Source organism: Enoplosus armatus, chromosome 5, assembly GCF_043641665.1.
Source record: "Enoplosus armatus isolate fEnoArm2 chromosome 5, fEnoArm2.hap1, whole genome shotgun sequence".
In the NCBI taxonomy this organism is placed as follows: Eukaryota; Metazoa; Chordata; class Actinopteri; order Centrarchiformes; family Enoplosidae; genus Enoplosus; species Enoplosus armatus.
Window position 1 is genome coordinate 26675608 of NC_092184.1, and position 19957 is coordinate 26695564.

At 45.2% G+C, this 19957-nt stretch overlaps 1 protein-coding gene across 1 annotated transcript; it reads right to left on the reverse strand.

Moving 5' to 3' along the window:
- Positions 1–7452: 7452 nt before the first annotated feature.
- gmnc (geminin coiled-coil domain containing) lies at positions 7453–11387 on the reverse strand. The gene is made up of 4 exons (XM_070906615.1): positions 11297–11387; positions 9612–9697; positions 9209–9325; positions 7453–8508 (listed from the first exon to the last, which is right to left on the reverse strand). Exons 1-4 carry the CDS (start codon positions 11373–11375, stop codon positions 7453–7455), a joined length of 1338 nt encoding a protein of 445 aa, XP_070762716.1. The 5' UTR covers positions 11376–11387.
- Positions 11388–19957: the final 8570 nt, after the last annotated feature.

Sequence of the window (19957 nt, forward strand, 5' to 3'; positions counted from 1 at the left end):
ACACTGATCTTAAAATGAGCAGCGCAGAGTGCCGAAGGAGCCGGTCACCTGACCCAGGACTTTGTGGACCGGTGCCGGTGGAACCGCCTCCACATCAATGCAGGGAAAACCAAAGAGATGGTGGTGGACTTCCGCCGGTGCAAACACACCCCTCCCACACCAGTGAACATCCAGGGAATGGACATCGAGATGGTGAAATCTTACAAGTACCTGAACAATAAACTGGGCTGGACTGACAACACAACTGCACTGTACAAGAAGGACCAGAGCAGACTCTACCTGCTCAGGAGACTCAGGTCTTCAGGAGTGCAGGGGGCTTCTTTGGCTCTGTGGTGGTCCGCTGGAGCAGCAGCATCTCAGCTGCCGACAGGAAGAAACTGGACAGACTGATGTCACAGCCCAGGCTCAGTGAGCAAGACAAAGAGGGAGACCACACAAGATTTAAACTAATTTAAACAATGTTTTAATTGAAACAAAGGCAAAGACAAAGGTAATAAATGAATCTGTAGTCTGAAAGTCAGTGGTGAATGCAATGCTGAATGTATGTGTAGTGTTGTAAAGGCAAAACCAAGTGGTAAACCAAACCAAACCAAAAGACCGAATGTGGATGGTAGGAGAGAGAGATGGGCCTAAATAACCGAGGCCCAGCACGCCCAGGTGAAAGACAAATTGGATGTCTCCGCCCATCTCTACCTGCAAAAAGAGAACACAAAACAGCAGGAGGAGCACTGAGAGTCAGAGGCCGTCACACTGATTAAGAAGGCCAGCTCTGTTCTGGACTCAGTGGAGGTGGTGGGAGAAAGGCGGATGATGGCTAAACTATCGTCCCTGAGGGACAACATGTCCCACCCCATGCAGGACACTCTGGCAGCACTGGGCAGCTCCTTCAGGGACAGGCTGCTTCACCCGCGCTGAGTGAAGGAGAGACACCGCAGGTCTTTCCTCCTGGCTGCTGTCAGGCTCTACAATCAGACCTGCTCCCAGTGGACCTGCTCCCAGTGGACCTGCTCCCAGTGGACCTGCTCCCAGTAGAGCTATGTGCAACACAGTACAATCCCTTTACCTTCACTTCTTTCTTTCTGTGAATTTGTGAATTTGTGAACTGCAGTTGTTTTTTAGTTTTAGTTAACAGTCTTTATTGTTGTTATTTATTATTAATAATTATCTTTCTACTTGTGTCTCTATTCCACTATCCTGTATGCTGCTGGAACAATGCACATGTCCCCGCTGAGGGATTCATAAAGGATTATCTCATTTTATATCTCCGGTCTGAACTTGGTGAGTGGAGTGTGACAGGGGGATTGTGGGATACCTCTCTGGCAGACGGGTTGACATCATGGAGGCGGGGTTTAGGGTGGAGGGGGTGTGGCGGCTCATTAAGAGTTAATGTCAGGTTAATGTGCTCTCTGGGAGTGTGTTGTGGTCTGAGTGTGTGCTGTTAATGTTACACCTACACCTGACTGACAGCTGCTGGCTCCGCCCACCTCCCACCACCCTTGATGGACCCACAATCCTGTTGGCTTTGACCCCTGACCCCTCACTGTAGACTGTTCCTGTTACCATGACACTGATATGTGGAGTACATACTGGTCTAAAGTCTGTCTGAATGAGACCTGAATGAGTTTGGTCTTGGTTAATAGATCAGAACCTGGACCTGAGTCAGACTGGGTCCAGATCCCCTTCAGTCTAGTCAGGTCTGGTTGGGTCCTGTTGTGTTGCTGCAGGTCTCAGGTCAGTGTGGACCCAAGCAGAAGTCAAACATTTTGGACCTGTATGTGTATCACAGAAAAGAACGGTTCTTTAGGCCATAGATTCATCTAACTGGTTAAAAGGGTTTAACTGGAGTCCTTAAACAGTCTTTTTTACATTAAACAGACATGTGACAGGTGTCCTGTTTCCAAACAATCAAGGAAGCGTTCAGCTCATCATCATCATGCCATAAAATGATATACTCAGTGGGCTCCAAAAGTCTGAGACCACACTGAAAATCTCAAGTATTTTCACGTAAACCTGGAAACAATCACAGTAAATTTGTGGCATCGACCGACTGAACTCCTTCGTCCAAAAGGTCAGATGTCTTTGAGTTGTGTCCTTCCATCGAAGCATGCGTTCAGATGACACACAGGTGGATCTGATCTCCTCATCGGAGGCTCGGTCAATGAACTCAGCTTGCAGCCGGTGTTCACCTGTTCTAAATATGGCTGCGCCTCAAGTTTCCAGCAGGTCATTGCTCACTAAGCAGCATTGTGATAGTGGGAAACATGGCATCGGAACTAAGTGAAAGTGTCAGAAGTCAAACTGTTAATCTGAGCAAAGAGGGGCTTTCTCAGAGTCAAATCATGGCCAGACTAAAGGTTTCTAAGGGGGCAGTGCATGGAACTCTAAAACGCTTTGCAGAAACGGGATCAGTTGTATCCAAAGCTCGATCAGGAAGACCAACAGTGACCACACCATCAGAAGATCAATACAACAAGCTTAGTTCCCCGAGAGATAGAAAAGCAGCTTCATCACAGATACACAATCTGCTAAATAAAGAACACCAGACTCCAATCAGCAAAAGTCCTGTCAAAAAAAGGCGGTCCTGTAGTGGTCTCAGAGGACCAGTAGCAGTTTCTAAACCACTTCTCAGAAGGGGAAACAAGGCCAAACGATTGAAAAGTGGTATATATTCAATGTGGTCTCAGACTTTTGGACCCCACTGTATATGGACTTTATCTAGAAATAAAGCAACTTACTGGAAACCAGTAAAATTACTGTTTAGAGGTACATTTGTATGTGGCCGACTGGGATCATAATTCAGTCCAGGACAAGTTTCAGGAGTTAGTCAGTGTCACTTCCATAATTAAAGCTACAGGAATAAATCTTCATATGTCTGACTGGACTTGATCATCATGAAGCTCTGAGTAACTGGAACTGCCTCCACCTGACAGAAGAGAGTCTCCAGCTCTTTATTCTCTACATTATATATAAACACAAGTCACTTTAGCATAAAAAAGCAACGTTAGCATGAATGAAATTCCTGCTGCAGGTTAAAACAGCTGTCTCTCCTTTTGTTTCACCAGTATAATACAAAACTATCCGCCGGACCAGATGCTAGATGCTAACAGCTAACTCTGCTCTCTGAGCTGAAAGATTTCCTTCCTGAGATTCGTGCAGTTCAAGGCTCAAAGCAACCCCTCGTGATGTTCTGCTGTGTTTCCTTCTGTTTATCAGTTTATTGTTGGTTTTGGTCGTTTCTTGGGATTTGATGACAATGAGAATAATATAAATATCACCAGATGTATACTTCAAATTCACGTCATGTCATTTTGAAATCAATCTGGCATATTTCACAAAACCAAGTTTCTGAGTTGGAAACAAGTGGAGATTCATTGAGGTTCTGGTAGATTAGGTTCTCGTTTAGTCTGATCGCGGCTCTGACACCGCGGAGAAGTCTTTCTTTGACTGCAGGTGATTCTGAAACCTGAGCTCCGGTTTCCTTCAGGAAACTGTCGAGGAAAAGCTGAAACAAGTTGAGACTCTGAGAAATCAGATGTGTCGACTCATTATCTGGTGTGTTTTGAGGTGAGCCAAGCTGTCGGGGTCTTCGAGAAGGTGGTGGTGAGGCCGTTCCCCTGATCAGCTGGGGCGGATTGAGTTTCAGCCGGCCGGCCTCTTTAATGACCCCTTTCCCTGGCCGACACTCAGCCCGCCGACAACAACAGAGCATGTGATCCGGAGCGGCCCTCCTTTCACATTCCTGCCAGACTCCGGGACCTCCCTGCCCTGAAAGAGCCTCCAATCTGTCGGACATCTGCAGCAGGTCTTACCTTGTCATTAGAGATAGACCACTCGATCGGCCCGCCACGGACACATCTCGCTCCCAACTTTCCCTCAGCCCTGGCTCGCTCTCAGGGGACCCGGGGGCCCCCCAGGGAGAAGAAACCCCACCATCGTTACCTGTGGGGGGCGGATCAGGGTGGAGGAGGAGGTGGGGGGATGTCTCCGGGGAGTCGCTGGCCTCCTTTTGTTCCTGAGAAGAGAGGGAGCTAAGGGCGAGGAGGAGGATGGTCAGACTGGTTTAACTGGTAACTGAGCTAAAGACTGGGAGGAAAAACTTTAACAAGTCCTGTTTTACTCAGTCGCCCCGAATCCAACACTTCTGACAGCGTCATGAGAATCTGAACAAAATGTGTAATAAAATACTGGTTTTCAAAAGCTGCCTCATGACACGCAGATGGGGGGTCGGGGTCATTAAAAAGTGCACTACATGGCCAAAGGTCTGTGAAGATATATATACTTTCAGTCTGTTTTCCTGGGTTGGTTTAGGGGAAATCTTAATACTACAACAAACAGTATTTTAGACCAGGTATCGGGATCGGGACCACCACAACAATGACAACATCAGTGTTGGACCTCTCTGATGATCTGGTGTCAGAGTAAATCTCTGCAGCAGCTTCAACATCTGGAGGAGAGACTGAGAGCAGCAGAGTGGAGGCTGTTCATGAACATGGAGTCACAGTCACATGATCCATACTGAGGGAACGTTTAGCCTCCACATACTGAGTGTATTAACAAACTGTCAGTTTTATGAATGAATGAAGAACGTAATGAGATGACGCTTAATTAAAGTGGAAACAAGTGCATCGTATTACATATCGTCTCTACGTCTACAACAAAGCTAATATTATGTAACTGCTGCTTAATAAATACCGACCACACGTTTTATTAGATGTATGACACTGTATCTGCAGGCCTTCCAGTGGTGGAGGAAGTATTCAGATCCTTTACTGCAGTAAAAGTACTAATACCACACTGTTCCAGTAAAGTATAATCAGTAACTGTCCTTAAAGTCTTCCAGCAGTCAGATGTCCCCTGTGTCTGTCCCCCTGTGTCTGTCCTCCTGTGACTGTCCCCCTGTGTCTGTCCCCCTGTGACTGTCCTCCTGTGTCTGTCCCCCTGTGTCTGTCCCCCTGTGTCTGTCCTCCTGTCTGTCCCCCTATGACTGTCCCCCTGTCTGTCCCCGTGTCTGTCCTCCTGTGTCTGTCCCCCTATGACTGTCCTCCTGTGACTGTCCTCCTGTGTCTGTCCCCGTGTCTGTCCCCCATGACTGTCCCCCTGTGTCTGTCCTCCTGTGTCTGTCCTCCTGTGTCTGTCCTCCTGTCTGTCCCCCTGTGACTGTCCCCCTGTGTCTGTCCTCCTGTTATAGATTCTGTCATTAGAGGATTATTCCTCCTCATTAATGTGAAGCAGGATGTTACTGTTGGAGTTGAGGTGGAGCTCATTCTGAACTATCAGCTAATGATTATTAGTTCACTGTGGATGAATCAGCTGATTATTGTCTCCATTAATGGATCGATTGGTCACAATGACCCAGAGTCCAAAGTGACGCCTTCACAAAGCTCAACATTATTAACAAGACGTTAGTTATTAACAGCATTCAGAGGGAAAGCAGCACATCTGCATCTGAGCAGCTGGAACCAGAACATGGTTTCACACCATCAGTTCACTTCCTGTCAGTCCACTGATCCATTAATGGACTGATCCATTCAGCTGGACTTAATAATAAACTGTTTAATAACAAAACATCATATTTTATAAACTCTTCATATGTTTTAATCTGTAAAGTAACTCAAGCTGTCAGATAAATGTACTGAAGTAAAAGTATAAAGTGGCATGAAAAAAAGACTCAAGTAAAGTACAAGTACCTCAAATGTGTACTTGAGTGCAGTATTTAGTTACTTTCCACCACTGATTTTTCTTTGGGTCTGACAGGAGTTGTGAGGTTTCACTGGGACAGGAGCAGGAAGTAAAATAAACAGTTGTTTTTATACTTTCTCAACACTTTCATATAAAATATGACAGGCGTCAAACAGCCTGTTGGTGTTTGACACAGTCAGCTGCTTCAGAATGAGTCTCCTCTGACTTTATATTGTTGCTTTAAGAGCAAATCTCTGCGACGGCGACTCACACCAACAGTCACGTCGTAGACACGTATGACCATCATAACACACAACAATTTCACAAATAATATGAAGCACATGTTAATCACATGTGGAGACATTTTACAAGACAGCACATGTGAAAACTGCAATTTCACATGATATATATGTGCAACTTCTCACGCCTAATTAATCCACATTTAGGCATGTTTTGTTTTTCACATTTAGCCCACATGATGAAGGTGTGTGTGGTATTCAGACATGAATTTAACAAGAGAAAATGAAACAAAAAACGCATGAAATTAATTTACATTCATGTTAATGTTCGAACATATGTTGTTCATTTATTGATGTGAAATCTCAGAAAACTACACGTTTATATGTGAAACATTTGACATTACACTGTCAATGTCCAGTGAACCTTAAAAAACTCACATGATTATCTGTAAACTGTCACGAAGCTGAAAACACAGCTGCTTTTCCTGTTTCTGAGATACGTGTTTCTCACAGGGCAGCAATGACATGTGAAATAGTTGTATTCACGTGATGAATTCATGTTTTTTTACGGGTACTAATGTTTCATCTGGTAACATTAAAATAGAGTTGAAGCTTACTTTGAGTTCAAAAGTGCTTAGTTGTGTTTCGTTGGCTAGCTAGCTAGATGGCTTACATGCTACTAGCTAGCGCTCCACAAGACATTGCTGTAGAGCGGTTACCTTCCAGAAGTTCATTTCCAGTAATATAAAACCCATTCATAGTGAAAACAGGGTTAGCAACAGCGGCGGTGACATGTCCTTCAACTGGACATCACCTGAGCCATCAGCGGCAGCTTCATTACATTGATCTGTTGTGTTTTTCTGTAATCTAATTTTAGTGTTTACTGTAAAGTAACAGGTCATCTGTAGTTTATAATTTAGTTTCCAGTTTCCACAGTTCAGATAATAACTCTGTAAACGCAGTGCAGTTATTGTTTTTTGAGGCAGTTTAGATTCTTCAGGTTTTGCATTGTATTTAGGTACACAAAGTGGCACAAGGTTCATTACTGATATTTTTATGTGGCAGCTTCAAACTAAATGAGCACCTCAGTATATAAACGACATTCTAGGCAGTCCCGTTAATGTTTAATGTTACAGTCATTGTAAGTTGGCTCTAACTACATTCCTAAAATGTAAAATGTTTCATAACGATCACGGTTTGGCTCTAGATGTAAATCCTAAAACAAGCTGGTTAGTCTTTTGCATTTTTAACGAGTAACGAACAAAATGCAAAGCAGCTTTTTAATGTTTTAACAAACAAAAGGCAAGTTACCAGTGGAACCGACTTCCCATCAGACTGTATCATATGAAGGTCTTTGAGGGGGAATAAAGTGTTGCCCGATGGTCTTTTAAGACCTTCGTTTTGCTACTTGCATTGTCTGGTATAATCAACACCACATTGAGGGACCAGAGGACCCAAGGCTAAGAAGCCAGCAACAAGTTCAACATGGACTTATAGTCCTAAAAGTCTGGAATAGGGAAGACCATCAAGCTGCCTATGGTCCTTGTCTGGGAACCCAGGTGAAGTTCCACTTTCCCCCTGTGTCCTTTCTAACGAAGGCTTGTCCCTGGGGGAAGCTGTGGGTCTTGACACTGCTGGACGCGCCCAGGGACATACTGAATGCCAAATCTGTCCGACTGCGAGGCGTCTGAGGTGTGGCAGGAAGCTGCGATCCCGCTGACGGACTTGTTGGGCTGCCACCGCGGACAGGTGTCCATAACTGGCTTATGACGGGACTCGAAGATGAGATGGGGGAGAAAGGGATTCTTCCTCCTGCTGGACTGAACTGGATTGTGTCCTGTGATGGTGTCCGGCTGCTTCTCAGTGGAGACCAGTAAGCTGGATGTTTTGCTTGGTTTCCGTCCAGAGTTTGGACATGACATGAGGCTGTGATGGAACAGATCTTTGCTCTGTCTGGTGACTGAGTGAAGGGTAGTTCTTCTGTTAGTGGTGGAGACTGGAAGGCAGTTAATGTGTTGTAGCCCCTGACCTCAGCTTCAGGAGCTTCATACTGTCTGGTCAGTTCAGTGGCAGTGAAGTCAGAGCGTTGACCCGGAGAAGTTGTGCAGTTCTGAGGTGACTTGGCAGGATTACCACAGTTTGCTTCTTGGCATTCGGCGGCACTGTACCTGTAATCAGTTTGATTCATCAGTCTTTGGCAGTAGCTGTGGACAGAAGAAGGCGTAGAAGTGGCGACTGAAGGGCTGAAAGACGAGTTGAGAGTGTATTCAGAGGACGAGGAAGAGGTGACTGCAGCATCGTAAACTAAACTGCTGAGGCTGTATCCAGACGAGGGGCAGGAGTCATTTGACGTATCGATGGTGTCTCGGTCCTTCAGTCCCAGCGTTCGTAGAACCCAGAGGTCCAGGTTTGGTTCTGAGGAGGAGGTTGTCTCTGAGGACTCAGAGCAGAACTCAGCAGTGAGGTTCCTGCAGACTCTCTTGCTCACCTGCTGGGAGGTTAGGAGCTCATGACCGCAGTTCTGGAAAGGTCCATCATCAACATACATCAGGTTTCTCTTCAGCTTCCTCCTCCCATCAGCTGTTAGTTTCTATGAGGGGGGAACAAGGACAGAGCAAGATGGCATATTTACATCCTTCTGGTTTTGTCAAATTGATACTGTGCTCATTAAGACGAACTGTAAGATGGACAGAAACATTTTATACTTGAGAAAGGTCAATTTTTGAATCGGCAAACACGATGTGGAAAGATGCTTTGTTTCAATTAATTTCCAAAAATATCAACTTGCAGAGGCTTGAAACTTGTATGAGATTAGTAATTAAATTAGTAAAATAATTAAAGGATTAGATTCATGCTATTGTTGTGAGGCAATGCAGCTGAAAGCATGAGCTGGTGCAGTTGGGGTCCATTAGGAAGCTGAGAGTTGCCTGCCAGGCCACAACTTTTCCAACTGAACAGAAAAACAATATCCAATATAAAACAGTTTTTGCAATGGTTCAGTGAATGTTGGTGATTTTACTTTGATAATCTCACATCTTAGCTTGTAAATGTGATGTTTTACCTGCGTTACTCTCAGAAGTGCCTCTGATGTTCAGTTTACTGGTCATGGTGAGAGTCATAACGGTTATCTCAGGCTGGGCTTGGGACTACAGATTCATAAGAAAAAGACGTGGTGGAGTTTGAAAGGAAGCAGTGGGTCTCAGTTTGACCCATTCTGGGACTTTAAGCCAGGAGGCTTTTAATGTGTCTGGTGAGTCCCACAACCTTAATGGTTAAAATAGTGAACAGACCTTTGCCTTTTGTTCTAGGTTCCTCACAAAAGACGAGTTGAGGAACTTTCTGAGTTTGTTGTTCTCCTCCTGCAGTCTGGCCAGCTCCTCTTCTCTCTGCAGCAGAGTGTCCTGAAGCTGCGAAACGTTTAAAACATATAATATAATATAATATAATATAATATAATACACAACAGGGCTGCTGATCAGTTAAGGAAAAAGCAGTCTGACAGAAGAAATCCTCTTATTTTGGTCAAGATGACAGAAGTGCTGCTTTTGCTCAGGAAATAAGATATATAAGTTATAAGATATATAAATATATATAAATGTGAGTGTTGATATAATTTACTAACTCAAAGAGTGGATTCAGCGTGAAGTTACCAACAGTGACATGCTGACATGCTGACATGGGGGGTGATCGTACCTGTTTGTTTCTCTGGAGGTGAGGAGAGACCTGCTCTGTCCACATGAGACCAGCAGGGGGGGGGCTGTTCAGAACACACTGAGACTCTGACAGACAGACAGGCAGACAGGCAGGCAGGCAGGCAGGCAGACAGACAGGCAGGCAGGCAGACAGACAGACAGACAGACAGACAGAGAGTACTTTGTTATTTTTGTATTTTCAGTAGCATTGGTGGAAGAAGTACTCAGATCCTTTACTTCAGCAGTACCACAGTCAGTTACAGTTCAATATGTCAGCTAATTCAAAGTATCTGGATTTGCTGGATAAGATGGAGCTAACTCTACTTTATATTCACTCGGATAGTTTCATCAAAAACAGAGCATTATATTTAATAAAATATTCCACCCTTGAACTGTAAAACTTTGGCACTTCATGGTACTTTTTTGTTTAGCTTACGGCTTTGGTGGTAGTGGAGTGGAAGTACTAAGTATAGGCATTCAAGTAAAGTACAAGTTGTGGAGTAAATGTACTTCTACCACTTTAGAGATGAGCTGTCGTCAGTCTTTAGCATCTAGTGGACCTCAGAGGAACTACAGCTGTACTACAGTGCTGCTGCTCAGCTGTTCAGGAGAAACGTTTCAGATCCGTTTGATGGATTAAACTCTCTGAGCGAGGAGACGTGGAGAGAATGAAAAGATGAATCTTAATATAAACCGTCCGGATGTTTCTGTCGAGACTGAACCTGCCGGAGCGTTTGGTTACCCAGAGTTCACAGAGACGACCAGGAAGCGCTTTAGTTTGATAAATGAGTCCCACTCTGCTGAATGTGGCATTTAAAGAAAAGAAGAAACTCTTCTTTCATAAAGAGTAAAGCTGCGTTCAGACTCACAACAGCTGAACTCTGATTGGGTGGATCATAGTCTGGATCCTGTCCAGGCTTTAACTACAGTCGCACAACGTTGTATAAGTCCTTAATGTGGTCAAGTTTGTTCTACTGAGCTCCACATGTTCAGTGATTCACATAATATTACTAGAATAATACTTCAACAACTGCATTTAGTAATGAAATGCGGTATAATGTTATACTGAATACTTCTCTTTTACATGTACAGATTGATACCACTCTCATATGACAGCACGGTTAGCTTAGCTTAGCATAAAGACTGGAAAAACCTTTACCTGTTACCTATGGATCAAAACCCGGCTAGCTGTTTCCCCCTGTTTCCAGTCTTTATGCTAAGCTAAGCTAACCAGCTGCTGTCTGTGTGTGGAATCAATCTGAACATGTGACTCTCAGAGAGAAAGAGTGTTTCCCAAAACGTCAAGCTATTGCTTTAAATGCAGTAACTAAGTACAGTCACTCAAGTACAACTTTGAAGTACTTGTACTTTACTTGCTACTTTGTACTCCACTACATTTCTCTCCATTTAACTGCTCAACAGTGTAAAGACGGTAAAATGATCTCGACCAGCGACAACATTAAAATGCTGCTGAAATATTAATGCATCAGTAATTAAAATAGTATGAATTATGTACAGATATGACACTCCTGAAGGAGCCATTTTGCGAGTAGTTTTACTCCAGTACATTTTCAGTACGTCAGTACTTCTTGTCCTTGTAACAGAGTATTTTTATACTGCAGTGTTGTGATTACATGTTCATACTCTTTGTTAGCGGTTAGCTGTTAGCTGTTAGCTGGAACTCACCCCACTCAGACCACGGCTCCTTGCTGAGGTCACAGGGGTCACAGGGGTCACGGGCCCAAACGGGGGCCAGGGTTTCCATGGAAACGTCAACACTGTCCTGGAGCATGAGGTGATGATGATGATGGTGAGGAAGAGGAGGAGGAGGAGGAGGAGGAGGAGGAGAGGGATTCCCTACAGAGAGACAGAGAGAGAGTTTGTGTGTGAATGAAGAGAAGGGAGGGAGTGTGTGTGTGTTTGTGTGTGTGTGTGTGTGTGTGTGTGTGTGTGTGCTCAGCAGTGCCAGCTGACTGTGTGTTGATATGGTGATGATCAACACTTCAGCTACTTTCACATTTTAAGTCCTCTCACTTCCTTTCAAATTTTTAACTTAGTGAAATAAAACACAGTTCCTACACTACATGGCCAGAAGTATGTGGACACCCTAAATTATCCCATAAGAGCTCTGCTCCCATTCAGACACCAGAGCATCAGAGAGGTCCAGCACTGAGGCTGGGGATCAGGTCTGGGGATCAGGTCTGGGGATCAGGTCTGGCTCACAGTCAATGTGGTTGAGGTCAGTCAACAACATCTAAAATATCATTTAGATTTCCTTCACTGGAACTCAGAAGCCCAAACCAGGAAAAAGACAGAGACAGGGTGTCCACATACTTTTGGCCATATAGTGTATTAGTACTCCACAAAACTCATTGAAGTCTTATTATTATTGGATTATTGAAGGAATTATTAATCAATGTCACCAAATAAAACTCTTTAAATTATTAAAACTAATTCAAATCAGAAAAAGGATTAAATGATAAAATAGTAAATATATAAGGATGGATCCCCGTTACCTTAGTTTATCTTCAATATAAATGTATTTTATTCATCTGCAGCAGGTCGAGCAGGAAAAGTCATGATATTAATAAAATGATTTCAATAAGCGTTAAATATAAGAACAACAGTTCACCTGTCTGCTGCCCGCCAGACTCCACTCAAAACCCTGGCGGCACCGCGTGCATATGAATCATTAATCATCTCTAATAACAGCTGAGACATGAACTCACGTGAACTCAATGAAATATTCCTGAGATCTTCGTTTTAGGCTGCACGTGTTGCGCCAGGCTGTGCGTAAAGACGCGCTGCAGACTGTCCAAGACCGCGAGGAGGAGAGCTGCTTCTCTGCACGTGAATCCCGAAATGACTGTTTTAAACAAGAAGAAGGAGAAAGAGAGAGAGAGACTGAGAGAGCGACAGAGGGAGAGAGAGACAGAGAGAGAGACAGAGAGAGCGACTGAGAGAGAGACAGAGAGAGAGAGAGAGCGACTGAGAGAGCGACAGAGGGAGAGAGAGACAGAGAGAGAGACAGAGAGAGCGACTGAGAGAGAGACAGAGAGAGAGAGAGAGCGACTGAGAGAGCGACAGAGGGAGAGAGAGACAGAGAGAGAGACAGAGAGAGCGACTGAGAGAGAGACAGAGAGAGAGACAGAGAGAGAGAGAGACAGAGAGAGAGAGCGACTGAGAGAGAGACAGAGAGAGAGACAGAGAGAGAGAGAGACTGAGAGAGAGAGAGAGCGACTGAGAGAGCGACAGAGAGAGAGAGAGACAGAGAGAGAGACAGAGAGAGCGACTGAGAGAGAGACAGAGAGAGAGACAGAGAGAGAGAGAGACAGAGAGAGAGAGCGACTGAGAGAGCGACAGAGGGAGAGAGAGACAGAGAGAGAGAGAGAGCGACTGAGAGAGCGACAGAGGGAGAGAGAGACAGAGAGAGAGAGAGAGCGACTGAGAGAGCGACAGAGAGAGAGAGAGACAGAGAGAGAGAGAGACAGAGAGAGCGACTGAGAGAGAGACAGCGAGAGAGAGAGACAGAGAGAGCGACTGAGAGAGAGAGAGAGAGACAGACAGACAGACAGAGAGACAGGCAGAGAGAGAGAGACACTTTGTGTAACTGGTCCTGGGACTGAAGAGTAACATTGATGGTGATGTCGGTTCAGATCGTGCAGATCCACAATGCTCCACCATCAGGAACTCGGAGCCTCCTGCTGTGATTGTTTCAGCCCACGAAGAAGAATTTGTTTTAAGATGAAAAGATTTCTTTGAGATTTGCCTGAGAAGACGAACTGAGAGGAAAAACACCCTCTGCTTGTCAACATGTTTGTAATGAAGCTGAAGGTGAAACTGAGTGTGTGAGTTGATACTATACTGCTTTACACACACACACACACACACACACACACACTCTGCTGAGTTAACCTGTAATCTGACAGCAGGTCAGATAAACTGCAGCAGCAATTAGGAATCTAATTCACAAACTGACATACCAACAAGGTGACACATTAACAGAGAGGAGACGAGGAGGACACGAGGAGGACACGAGGAGGAGACAGGAGAGGAAGAAAGATTACAGGAGAACAAGAGAGTTGAGAAGACAATGAAAACAGATGAAAGGAGACGATGAGAGGAAAAGGAGAGGAGGAAAGAGGAAAGGAGGCGAAGAAACAAAAGAGGAGAGGAAAGAAGAGGAGAGGAGAGAACCAGAGTTTAGGAAAGGAGGAGATGAGGCAAGGAAACAACGGAGAAAACAAGAGGAGAGGAAGCAAGAGAGGAGACGAGAGAAGGAGATGAGACAGAAAGAGGAGACGAGGAAACAGGAGGAAACAGGAGAAGACAGAAGAAAAGATGAGAGGAGAGGAAAAAGGAGAGGAGGAGATGAAAGCAGGAGAGGACTGATTGGAGGAAGTAAGTAAAGAAATAATCTGGATCACCAGCAGAGGTCAAAGGTCAGCTGCAGTGGTGCTGCCTTCACTGTTTTGTGTGTATGATATAATATAATATATAATATATAATATAATATGTAATGAGCAGTCAGTCCTGTCGTCCATCTTGCAGCAGACGTTTCTTCACCTCCAGCTGAGGCAGAAATCTGCTTCCTCCGACTGCATCTGCCCCCCCCCCCCCCCCCCCCCCCCCCCACAGGGAAACTGGTCGACCATTATATTTGACTTTTCCCATTAGCTTTTGTGGCTGGTTAAGTGTTCGTGCAGGGGGGTTAATCACCTCCGCCAGCGGGCCTGCTGCACATCAAATAGCAGCAGTGTGAGCGCAGCAGCAGCAGCAGCAGCAGAGGCCACGTCACCGGGAGGTTGCTGGTTTGAAACCCCGGAGCAGAGATGATGTGCTGTGGAGCAGGGAGGACACACTCTGGATCTCTGTCATGACTTGTGACAGGAACATTAAAATCTGCAGGATTCATCTGGGGGGGGGGGGGCATGAATGTCGATTCATCAGATATTTCAAGGAGAAGTGAGAACTTTGACTTGCTGGTGACGATAGAGGAAAACTCATTATGATTCATCGCAGAGACCACAGATATATGCATCATATTTCATGACAGTCCATCCGATAGTTGATGAGATCTTTCAGGCTGGACCACGGGGACAGATGGACACTGCCATCCACAGAGCAACGCTATGAGTACCTGAGACTTGACGGCTGACTTTCTCCCGACAGACTTGACTCGAGACTTGAGAGCAAAAACAATAAATGGCCCTAAAACTGACCCTTGTGGAGCACCAGATTAAATATCGAGAGGATGTAGAGAACATCACCAGCTATGATCCACCACGTCAAATGCTATTGATAGATTAAAAAACAGCCATTAGTAAAGTCCTTATCACCATCATCAGGCCTGAGCAGTTCAGCCACAGAGGTCTCAAACTGATGGGGAAGAGGAGGTTTTCTTTACTTAGATGTAAGTAAGGTGTGTGTGTGTGTGTGTGTGTGTGTGTGTGTGTGTGTGTGTGTGTGTGTGTGTTTGGCAGGGGGTGTGTATGGGAGTGTCGGTCCTCTCAGCTCCTCTTTGATGCGTCTCTCTTGTTGCATGGTGTCACGCTGAGCTCTCATTTGTAGCAGTAGATCAGAACTCCCTCTGCCAATTAAACTGAGCCTCCGGGTTGCCGTAGTTAACCAAAACCCAACCGGCGGGCAGCAGGTCGGAGGATTACTGACCCTCTGAAGACAGCTGGTTTCATTTGGTGAAATGAGTCTCTGCCTTTGTGCCTTTGAGCACTGACTGCTGCAGAAACCCACAGCAGACACAAGGTTTTCAAAACAACACCGCGCTGCTATAAGAGGCCCCAATCAGCTGCATGACTCGGCATCAGTCCACAACATGTACTAGTGTCCATGTGGATCAAATACAAGTCGAGGCCCTGCAGCTTGTACAACAGCTGAAGGTTAATGGTGACAGACATCTAAACACAGCCTCCAGTCCTGGCAGCAGTTAGCAGCTAATTGCCCCTCAGTAGGGCAGTGTGGAGCAGCAGAGGGCTACAGGTGGGCTACCTGGTGGTCTAACTCAGGTTCAGTGGGACAGATGTTAAACCCTGCCCGCCCCCTTCTTAGTCCTCCACCCTGCTGGGATCCTAATAACAGGGGGACGGACAGCAGGATTTGTTGGACAACAGCGGCGGCTGCCTGACTGCCAGCAGCCTGCTCTCTACTGGACGTCCACACACACACACACACACACACACACCAAAGGTACACACTTCAGCTGAATCTGGCTGTACTGGTCTTTAAACAATCTGCCACTGCAGTCAAACCTTGAACAGGATCGAAAAGAAACCCTCTCACAATGCTCATAAACACTCAGAGTCACCCACCCACAACTCCTCAACCGCCTATAACCCCCGTGCATTAACCACAGACCCTAATACAGTGACCATAAACCACCATGTGATATCTAGAAGGGTAACATGGGGACGGTAGACCATCTTAAAATCATCCTGCAGGATCCATAAATAGTCATTTAATATCCTCAAACATCCCAAAAAATCACCATATAATCTCAACACTCCACTGGTTTCCTCCCAGTCCCTAAGGCTGAGTAGACACACTTCCTAACACTCACACTGTGGTTTGATCGACCGACCCAACACTGACTGGAAGTATTACCCTATGTTTTTCAAATAGTCATCAAACCTCATGTTGAGACTCAGACCATCAACCTGTCAGTCTGTCTCTCAGTCCTGTCTCACAGACGGGACACATAATACACAGGTGTGTGTGTGTGTGTGTGTGTGTGTGTGTGTGTGTGTGTGTGTGTTAACCTGCCTGGTTAATCCTGAGTGTGTTTGTCCCCCGCGGAGATGAACTAAAGACAACAGGCTGGAACGCCTGACTTCTGCACAGGAGGTCACTGCACACACACACACACACACACACACACACACACACACATTAACTACCCCCCTCAAAACACAAACATGGACACACGAGCCATGTAATGCATGATTTTGCACACACACATCAGTCTACCTGCTCTAACCTTCTGTGTGTGTGTGTGTGTTGGCCTCGTGCTGCTAAGCTTCCTTTACGTCCACAATGGCGACCTGCTGGGAGCTCAGGGCCAATTAAAGCCCTGAGAGAGAGAAACCACCTCCAGGCCTCTAACCTGGCCCGCCCGGGGCCCCCGTCACAGACTGAGGGGGACCAACCAGCTGGTTCTCATTCTGTAAACAGAAAGGTGTCAAATTATATTCTCATACTTCATCAGTTTATCTACGTTAACATGACCACAGAACACAATCTGATGTAACTGTTCACACTACGAGCAACAAATTGACCAAACGTGTCCAGCTACAGAAAGGTAGCATAGCGTCAGCTAACTTAGCCGCTGTGCATTCAATATGTACGTTACATACATGGTGCTCTTGTAATGGTGCCACCATCTGCCAAGCTGCTTTTTTCTTTCTGTCAGTGTCACGGTAAAAAGAAGGGTCGGGTTAAACAGCACTGGGAACCTGCTAACAGCAAGAACATATTTCTCTTCCATTGTTTAGACGGAACAGAACAGGAAGTGTGGGGAGAGAGGTGGTGAAACAAAAACACATGATTGGTTGACGCTTCAATGGAGCACTGAAAGAAGTTGAGGCCAGCTCAGCTTTGATTCGTAGCCCGTCGTGCAGCGACAGTTTGTAGCTTCATGTCAGCAGCTTCTCCTGCTGGTGTTAACCTGAGAACTGGATATCTGATCACTGGCCTTCACGTTTACATGTCAATAAGAGTTCTCGTTATCTGGATTCTGCCTGAGTTGTGATTAAAAATCAGGTAGTGTCCAACAAACATGGTGCGTCCTCGGTCAAGAAGGTAATGCAGGATTTTTTTTACAGGCAGCTTGAGAGAGGCGTCCCCAGGTTAGACATGTAATCGCTGTGTGTTGGTTCTTGGAGGTGCACAGAAAATCTCCATGGAGATAAAAACCAGGAGGCAGTTGAACCACCTCAGCTCCTCCTGAGAAGGAAACCCGAGTCAGTCACTACCCAGAGACCAGGACCAGTAAATCGAGAGCTTCACCTTCAGACCCATCAGGCTGGTACAGTGCTGCACCAATCCACCGTGAACGAGATGCTTGATCTCCTTCACTTGGGGCAGCAACTCACTCACCAGCCTCAAGGGAATAATGCACCGTTTTCTGGCCATGACCTCAGATTTGGTGCTAAACTTTGTTTCAGAGGCTTCACACTGCAAACCTCCCCAGTGCGTGCTGGAGGTCTCGGTGGTACGTTCACCCACAATAAATGTAATGTCCATTTTTATGCTGACAAGACCATCTTGTATGCTAACAAATGCCTCCTCCAGGTCTTTACTCATATAAAGCTTGTTCTAAACTCCCAAAGACAAAATGTTTGGATCTCACAAGAGAACGGAGATTTGATATTCATACTGCAGTCCATGTCCTCATGGAAATCTATTAGATACAGTATAGCATCATGAATAATTAGGAATGACTTGACTTCGTTCACCTGCTAGCCTCTAACTGTGTTCAGCCTCATACTTGTAAGAGCATCTAACGGTCTTCACGTCATCTTTTCACCTTCATTCCTGCAAAAAAACTGTATTGTTACATTTGGCAACAGCATTAAAGCAGTGCAGGTAAAGTAATGAGATTATGTTCAGACTGAGTGACAGCTAATGACACGTTACTAACACCTCTAACAGCAGAGAGGAGTCGGGTGTCGCCAGGCAGCATGCCTCCCTCTGTTCCCTCAACAATACCCCGACACTCACCTGGTGACATCACCAGCTACCAGCCCTCTCATTGGCTGTCTGTGGGGTCACAAGACGCTGGGGAGAGGTCAGTGTGTGTGGGGGTGTGTGGGTGAGAGTGTGCCACCAGTGAAGCGTTGTTAATGTTTTTGTTGTGTTTGGACAAAACATTCTCTCTGGTTAGTGAAGCGTAAAGAGAGAGATTTGATACTTCCTCCTGCAAGTGTGTGTGTGTGTGTGTGTGTGTGTGTGGTAGACCTGCATATTATATTTGAGTCTCACATGTATGAATTGTCCTACAGGGTTGAAATGTGAGGATCTTAGTATGAATATGTGCTGTTCTCGCTCTGAACACCAGAGAAGATCGCCAAGCCAAACCCCATTCTAAAATCACAGAGTTTAACAACACACTAATAATCAGCCAACATCCACACCAGAAGAACAAGTGTGTGTGTGTGTGTGTGTGTGTGTGTGTGTGTGTGTGTGTGTGGCATTCATCTGATTCACCAGATCTCTATCAATCTACCTACATATGTTATTTTAGCTGATGATTAATGGTAGTAATTGTTTGATAATCAGACTGAAGTGCCAGTTACCGTCTGACTTCTGTGTTCCCAGATCTCAGTCATTTATGTTGTGAGTACAGGGTTATTATTACTGAACAAAACTACCAAAATAAGACCCAGTTGCAGTAAACTGGCTTTAAAATAAATGTTTACTGGTATTGATGCTGTGAGGGGCACACGAGTTAGAAGAGAAACATCTATAATATTACCTAAATGTATTCTGAAATACACATTTTTGTTTAACTCTAAAAGAAATCACAGTTCTCCTGTGATGCAAATATGCTTCCACGTTCTGGTCCTCCTGATTATGTCTTTATGCACAAGTACAAGTTGTCTTCTGAATTTCATCCAGCACCTGTGAATCCAGTGTGGGAACTCCTCCACTAACACTGAAACCTGCTCTACAGAGAGGTAATCAATGAGTGTAAATTCATTTAATGGAGTAGATGTCAGCCATAAATAATATAAAATATTGGGTTTAATATGATCGTCTTAACGAGCAACATGGATGTTAAATTCACTTTGGGGTTTAATTCTATCAATGTATTGTCTGTCATCTTCTCACACCGGGACCCTGCAGAGGGACCCTGCTGCTCTAACAGCTCCTGGTATTTGAACTACAAACTCTGTGAATGTCTTTGAGCAAGGCACTGACCGCAGCCTCTACCTTCCAGAAACCCGCTGAATCATTTCAGTCATGGACGACTGCGGGTTCGTTGTTCTCTCAGCAGGTTCCCTCCACTCCACAAACTAATCTGGTTTAATACCAACAGGAATCCAGCAGACTAACGCCTCTAAATCTAAAATCTGATCACAAAACTTTCATTACTTCCATATTAGAGCTGTGCTCTAAGACGGCTCGAAAACAGCCCAAAATATCTCGGTGTGTGAATGTGTGCATGCACAAATGTTGTTGAACATTAAACTAACAGTATAAATACCTGCTAGTGCCCCCTAGAGGCTGCAGTGTCAATGTGAAAGATCCAATTTACCAGAAGCTCCCTGAACATCCTGGAGGTCACAGTGGGGATTACAGCTGGAGGCGACATGATCACGATGATATCTGAAG